At 43.4% G+C, this 7,947-nt stretch overlaps 1 protein-coding gene across 1 annotated transcript in view; it reads right to left on the bottom strand.

The window, feature by feature from the left end:
* Positions 1 to 523: 523 nt before the first annotated feature.
* Positions 524 to 7,947, bottom strand: part of LOC147891924 (metal ion-binding protein) — a 127,970-nt gene continuing 120,546 nt past the window's right edge. The window contains exon 19 of the mRNA XM_087387943.1: positions 524 to 1,375. Coding sequence (XP_087244069.1) covers positions 1,225 to 1,375 — 151 coding nt within the window. The 3' untranslated portion in view covers positions 524 to 1,224. The remainder of the gene's footprint in view (positions 1,376 to 7,947) is intronic.

The following is a 7,947-nucleotide window of genomic DNA, read 5'->3' as shown; positions in this document are numbered from 1 at the left end:
CTTTCTCTTGAACAGAGCCTAGTGTTGTTCCAACATCTTCCACTATGTGCACCTCGAAGTTAGCCCACCCATGTCATGTCATCTTCTATCACTTATGGCATTTATTCAATTAAATGTTACTTGCATTAGACAATTCCAATTCCCCATCATGGGGTCACATGGTGTATGTATTCAAAATTCGGACTCATAGGTAGTTTTGTCAAATTGAGACTCCCCTTGCTACCAAGATTGATACTTAAGGAACTCTATGTCATTAATCCAAACATTGCATTTGTTATTTTAATGTTATAGATGTTGCACATGGGAGAAAATAGCCACTCTCTCTTAGTCATTTATACTTATTTGAACGATCTAGGGAGTGAAATGCTTTAATAGCACAAGCCCTAGAGCACAGCTTTTTAGAGCATGTCTTACAAATCCACCTCCTGTTGACACAGCTTTACTCTTCCATTTTCTGACAAGTGACAATGAAGTGATGTTGAGTTTGGAGACCTTATTGGAGATTAAAAGCTATGCGTAGAATCTGTTTGGTTTCAATCATCCAATTCTGTACCAAATAATTGAGTTGTATACAATCACAGACCTGATCTTTTTAGTGCTGCCTCATAATTTTGTTAGAATGCTCGTTTCAGAACTAGGGCACATCGCACCACACATGTTAGACATGCCATGAGACCACATAAAATTCACTTTTTGTATCTCATCATCTAGAATCAGGTACCATAAGAATACAGATGGAAAGATATCAATGAGATTTGTTCTGCAAAATTGATGGCAGCATGGTCTTCAAGTCTAGAATCACAGGGCCCATAAATTTTAGAAGGGTCCTGGCAAAGGACTCTAAATTGCAGAATGTAAAATCTAATATTCTTCCGTTTCAAGCTGAAAAAGTTAAGGTTCAGACAATTTCATGGCAATGTACAAGGGTACAGAAAAGTAAATTATTACAACTCATGTAAGACAACTAAAGGCGTGATGATAACCCTCCTCTTCTTGAGACAAAAATAGAGGAGATAGCTGCTCACCTCATGAGAGTTAAATCGAAATTTATATGACAATACTTAGCACTACTAGGTACCTCAGAAAACTTTAGTACATACTCTCTGTACAAACATGGATATCTGGACTCCATCTATATACATATCAAGTGTAGCCATCATACAAATTCTTTTGTGCTTGGTGTCATGCGATCTGTCTGGACTTGCAACCCCATGGTTTAATCAATCACTCTAGCTTCAGATTGTTGCAGAGGTGAGCAAGTTCAGGCCTTGCTTGCATCCATTCACTAAAGACCCTCTCCCGAGCACTTGTGCTAGTATGTAATGCTACACAACTATACAGATAGGACCTGAAAGCAATCAGAAAGAAATACCTCCTGCAGGCCAAAACACACAGACCAAATTATTCAGTAAAGAGGGTTTGGAAGGAAGGATGTGAGGTTAGCTATAAATAACAATCCTGATATTTTTCTACTTTATCCCCTAGTATGGAAGGCACATATACCAACAATTCATCACATTGGAATTTTTACAAATGGAATTCACTCGTGATAAGTCATTGCACTAGTTTCAATTTCCACCCCATCAACCCTACCAAGCATCCAACTAAAGGTCAACAATTTAGCCTAGAGTAAAGAGAACACAGCAAAAGAGTTTGTGTCAGAACCCCTGATTCTTTGTCACATGTGCTTTCAGCACAAAAAATGGTTTCTGTTCAGAGAAAGATCCTTTTAAAAACAAAACACTTACTCCAAGAAGTGTCACTCTGAAGATTCTTAACTGTAAATAACAATAATCCAATCCAACAAAATACAAAAGTGATGCAAAAATTTATCCCTCTTCCCCCCACAAAACCTCCCTCCAACCAAGAATAATATTTCATCAATGAAAATACTCAAAACAACACAATCAAACCTCGTGGGGCCATACATCAGCAAGAATTTGCATGCCGAAAATTAGATGACAACGTAATGGCAAAGTTAACATGGAAACATATGATAAACAAAAAAGGGCTGACAAAGTAAACTGTATCCCATATGTTAGTGTGTCAGTACTATGCACTCCACCCATGTAAAAATGAGGGACTGCAGTCAAATGTCCATGTGTTAGGTGCGTCAGGAGTACCATACCATTGACACCCCTAACATGTGGGATACGTTCTTTCCGTTTGAATAACAAATAGGATACATACAGACAATAAAACATATGGGGTGACTAACCCGGTTGGATAGGTGAAACAAAAGCATATGTGCTCAACAAGACCAATGGTGCCTTGCTAGAAATTAATTAGTAAGGCACCACTACCCTCAATGGAGATCCAAGGGATATGTCACACCCATGTTAAAAAGTAGGAAAAGGTGGATGTGGTGCAGTATTTTGTTAAATACTCCTCATTCTAGAGGGTTATGTATTTTGTAGAGTTTCCACTGTGTTGCCTCCTATTGTCTCCTATATTGAGCATTGCAATGAGAGAGAGAGAGAGACAGAGACAGAGACAGAGTACTAGGGGTTCATCATTTCAAGTGGATTGGTGGGTGGTGTTGGGCGGAGAAAGATCAGAAGAGAGAAGCTTGAAACCATGGTGCTTAACTGTGGTTGCAGTCACGTAGAGAGAAGCAGAGGAAGTTCTCCCTATCTATAATAGATCTCACCAATCCAGCAAGGTGTCTTTCGACGCAAGGCCAGGCTATAACTCCAGTTTGAGTTCCAGATGAAGCTCCACTGAAGAGAACTAGAAATCAAAGTATGAGCAGCCTGAAACATTGAAGCAACAACTACTTTTCCTTGAAAACTCCGATCAAGAAACCGCTTGGTGGGCACTTGGTCCACATATATACCAACAAAGCAGTCGACTTTGGTGCCATGCGGAGGTGTATTGGGCGAGCTATGCTCAATTCTGTGTTACAGGCCTGCTACAGAAAACAGCCCATAAAACAATCGTGCTTGTTTGTTTTGCCTTATGCTTTGGTAGCCAAGTAGAGGTCATATGAAGTATAGGCTGGTTTAGTCTGGGCTGACTTGAAGTCGTGGTGTGGAAGATACCAGACCCGCAACATGGTTTGACCAATCCAGCCCGATGGTTGACCAAACTAGTGAGGTGATTGATCAAATCAACAAGGTGGTTGACCAAACCAGCGAGGTGGTCGACTGTTGACCAAACCAGTGACGTGGTTTGGTCAACCAGCTGAAAATACATGTTGTCAGAGATTTTTTTGGCACTGAAAAACCAGCATACTTCCTGATTTATGCTCCTGCAATCATGTGCTTGAAAAAGAGTGCGCATTATCGAGCATGTGGGTTCATTGTTGCTACATAATGCAATATTGGAGCACAAGCGAGGAGGTAAAGGAAGGACCCGCAAATCCTCCCTTGGCATCATTTCGTATCAAGGCATTGATCTAAAGAACTTGCAAATTTCTTTCCTTTTTGCATTAAGTCGTATCAAAGCCCAATTGACGTCAGAATTGTCAGAATTGTCAGAACTGTCTAGTTCCGATCAATGCGAACTAGTTGCAGACCTCTCAAGTAGCCCATCATTATGGCACAAACCAAAGGAGAACTGAAGGCTCCCTTTGATCCTAGAGAACACTGCCTCTTACCAATGATTTGATAAAGATTATGCAAAAATTGCAGTGCCAATGACAGATCCACTTAAGAGAGGGAAAAACTTTCCCTGGACTGAGGAACCTGAAAAGAATTTTTCCCCTTATTAAGAAGTTTTAATAGTTGATCCTAATGAATGTAAGTGGTAGAGTTGTGGGCGACCGGTTGCTTTAGAAAGAAAAAAACTAGACCCAGCTCAAGAACTCTGCTCCGCATATCAGAAAGAACTTTATGCTATCATCCGTGCTTCGAAAACATAGAGGCACTATTTATATGGTTCCAAGTTGGAGATTCTCTTTAATTGAGAGTATCAAGTGCAATCAGCCCAGAATAAAAAGTCAAAAGGCCAAATGGGCTGAATTAATGTAAGAGTTTGCTATCTAGTTTAAGATCTAAAGAAAAGTATAATGTGGAGTCCTCATAAGGAGTTCTTCAAGCATAAAATGTGAACATGCTCACCTAAATTCGAATCTAGGAAGTGATTAGTGGAAGGAGCCCAATGGAGGCTTCATCTGCTAATGATGACCATCCTTTAGTTTCAACACCTATAGATGCCATTGAAATACAAGCAACACATGTCTATGAAAATAGCGCGCTTTCCAAGATGAAGTTATTATGCCTATTGTTGATGAAGCAACTATATTTGGTGCTAAGCAAGAACAAAATTGAAAAAAATATACTTTAGTGGATGGATAGAAACTCTATGACAGTAGAATATCCATCTCCAATGGGCACAATACTTTGCACGCACCTCAACCTAGGTGGTATTCAGTTGCATGCAATGTGACGCACCAATCCGATAAGTACTTGTTGGAATAACACACCTGGGACACTGTTTTTTTATGCTTGTGCGTGACACTAAGGCAAAAACGGAGTTTAATGCTTGGTCGACCATGCAAATCATATCCGATGGGCACAATACTTTGCACAAGCCTTTGTCAAGGTGGTATTGACCTGCATGCAAAATGGCACACCCATCCCATAAGTACCTGTTCGGATAATACACCTTGGAGCACGTTTTTTGACGGTGCATAACACTAGGAGGAAAATGGTGTATAATATGTGATCGAGCATGCAAATCATATCCGATGGACACAATACTTGGAATACTAGGTGCCAATTGTTATATGGGTGTCATGATAGTCTGAGTGGGGACATCCAAGGATTCATAAGACTTGATTATTCTCGCATGGTAAGAATATGAATGTCCAAGACTATGTTGTTAAGTGCCCCAGAAGGAGGCAGCTACCTCTATCAGTAGCTCAAGACATATGCTGTTGTAAAATCAAAATATCCATTGGGCTCCCGGATTAGTTGTAACGTCTCAAGGATATTCTGGAAATGCTATTTTAAAACAAGCTGCTACTTGGCAAAGAAACACCATAGTCTCTATGTTTAGACCAAAACAAAACTTCACCAAAGTCTCTCTTTAGCATCTAGCTCCTACATTAGCTTCCTAGACTCCTCTCCTGAAATAGGCACCCTTGTTAAGCAAGGCTCTAAGCTCATAAAGGCACTCCGTCAATTACAGCTATCTACAAGATGTGTGCCGAGCATTTCCTCTCATCACCTCAGCTTGGCTCGCTCTTGTGCAGCACTCCTATTTGTCTTGGGCCAGCACCTGGATCGATAACAAGCTCCAAATGATTCACAATTCCACCACTCCAAGTGTTGAGGCACACACAAGCCTACAACCAGTAAATCATCACAACCTTGGGTCTAGCAAAGCTTCACTTTATGCATCAAATTGCAACTATCAAGTGATTCATCCAGCATTTGGGTTCTCTGGAGACAGCTCACACATCATCAATCTCTAATGAGTCTCTATTGTAGTATTTTACAGAGAAACAGTAATATATTCCATTCAAAATAACAAATTAATATGATTTATAGCAGAGGTGGGAGAGTAAGCTCCATCCCAAACCTCTGCAAAAACCAGAAAGAGACAAAAGAGAGAAACTATCAATCCGCAAGCTCTCAAAACCCAACAAAAAACACACAAAGTTTGCTTCTGATTAAAAAAAGGAGCATGAACCCTTGCCCAAACCTTGTGAAGTAGGGGACCTGACTTTTCCCAGTAGACAAGTTCATCTCTTCCTCCAGCCTGAGGGAGCGACTAGCATAGCTCGAGCCATTAAGACGCTTGAATGGAGAAGATGACAAACAATATCTCAGTAAAGGGCACCACCAAAAACCCAGATGAACAAGCAAGGCATGACGCTGCTGCAGGCACAAACTAAACACGGGGTAAAACGCTCTCAAGACCTCCAATGTGCTGATGGGACTGGTGTGCCCTCCACTGTTGGCAGCCAAGGGGGCTCATCAGCTAGAATGAGAAAAGCTGCTTTACAAACACCAATGAGCAGGCCGGGAAAAACAGAGAGGGGTGTTTGGTGTTGTTTTTCTGAGCAAGAAGCTTAGCACCGCCCCCGCTCGACCCAGTCTTCAATGCAAATCAGAATTTCAGAAAATTTCTGGTAAATCTATAAACGTTTTGCCTATTCCAGGAAATGAAGATCTGTGAGTCAGGGCAGCAATTTCCTATTTTCCTCCCTTCTCCACTATAACAGCTTCTTGGGGAAAGCTGAGAATTCAGCCAGATGCTTATATTTTACAATCAGGAGTTGCAGTCTCCCGATTCTCATTTCTACTCCAATTTTAAACATGCAGCAATTTCAAATACAAGTTTTCTAGACAAAATAGCTCCTATAGTAAGTTTCTGCCCCTAGATTATGTTTTTATAGAAGGTCATAACGTCAATTGCGTCTGGGAAGCTACTTACCCTCCTTTAGTGTCATGTGCACGGATTGGTATCTGACGTGTACTAGGTACACAGAACTAGCTCAGGTTAGCCTGGGGAGGCTTAGAGCTAGGCAGGCTTGATTCTCGGGTTGAGTGGCAAGGGTACGAACTATTTATAGGTCTTCGCTATTTTTGGCGCTCGGGGCCCGAGTCTATAAAAGGGGCCCAGGGGGTTCAGTTCTCAGTGTGCAGTTGGGAGCAAGTCTCGTTCCCAGGTGCAAGGTCTGATCCTGGATTTAGTCGCGGACGCGTGCCTGCATCTTAGCGTAGCCCAAGGCCCAGTGGCAGATCCAGGGCTTCACAGCGCCACCTGGTGGTATGGGACACCAAGCTGGTTTGGATCTGATTGGGAGTTCGTGCCAGTAGCTCAGCTCGTGGCTCGGAGGGGACATCTTCTGATTCGGGTTCACATCCCGTAGATTTCACAGTTGGGTGGTGAGCAGCCTGCTCAGATCTGATGTTGTGTGTGGTTGTTTTGCAGATCAGGGGTTTCAGGAGTGCTGGGATGTGTTAGTTGGTATCAGAGCCAACTCCTGAGGTAGGAACTTCTGATGCGAGAACTTTTGACGAGTTTTCCCTCCAGGTATGCCCTAAATTTCGAAATCTGTTGCTGCGTTTTTATTGGATACCTGGGATAGTAGGGGTGGAGAGATATCTGGGAAAAAGAAGAAGAAAAAGAGAGAGAGAAATCGAGATCCCTGAAGGCCTGTGAGAGAAGGCTAGAGGAAGGGGAGAGAGAGCAGAAAAGTAGGAGAGAGTGGCGGAAAAAAGCTGCAAGGGAGGCGAGGAAGGGGCGCCTAGGATTGTATGGAACAGTCTGGGGGCAAAAAGAGACTCGTGGGGCGGCGAACAGGCTGTGTACAGCCTGCGCAGAAGGCTGATTACAGCCTGCATAGGGCTGCGTACAACCTGCGCATAGGGCTGCGTACAGCCTGCGCATAGGGCTGCGTGCAGCCTGCGCAGAGGGTGTTTTTTTCGAAAAAGCACCCCTCCAAAGCTAGGGAAGCTTGGCCTTTTTTGGAAGCAGAGCTTCCAAATAAGGCTGCCCTGCTCCCTATATAGGTGGGGGCAGGGTACCAGCCTACCCACAAGCCAGCCTAGAGCTTCGAAGCAGCGCCTCGATTTGTGCGCCAGCCTGCGTCAGCCGTCCCTGCTTGCGCCAGTGCTACCCTGCACCGTGCAGTCCGTACACTGCCAGCGCCAGCCTGCATCAGCCATCGTACGGCCCTGCATCAGCACCGTACGGAATTGTACGGAATACCCTGCGCCAGCCTACGTCACAGTCAAGAATGCTACCAACAACAGCGGAGGCAATGGAGGGAGAACCAATGGACATACCAACGGTAATAGTCAGCGCAACAATTCCACACGGATCAACTACATTGATGATGGATCCCATGATAAATCTTTTAAGCAAGAGGGCGAGGATGAGGACAACAGCGCCCAGCTGTGCAGATCCCGCTGCAGCGAGCCCTGCGTCAGCAAACCCTGCACCGAAACTGTACCCACAAACTGTACAGACGCCATACAGTCCACGTCAGCG

This window comes from Dipteris shenzhenensis, chromosome 17 (genome assembly GCF_047967505.1).
Source record: "Dipteris shenzhenensis isolate YYH24624 ecotype China chromosome 17, Dip_SZ_1.0, whole genome shotgun sequence".
Lineage (NCBI taxonomy): Eukaryota > Viridiplantae > Streptophyta > Polypodiopsida > Gleicheniales > Dipteridaceae > Dipteris > Dipteris shenzhenensis.
The sequence above is the reverse complement of the archived record's forward strand: the minus strand, read 5'-3'. Positions and strand labels throughout refer to the sequence as shown.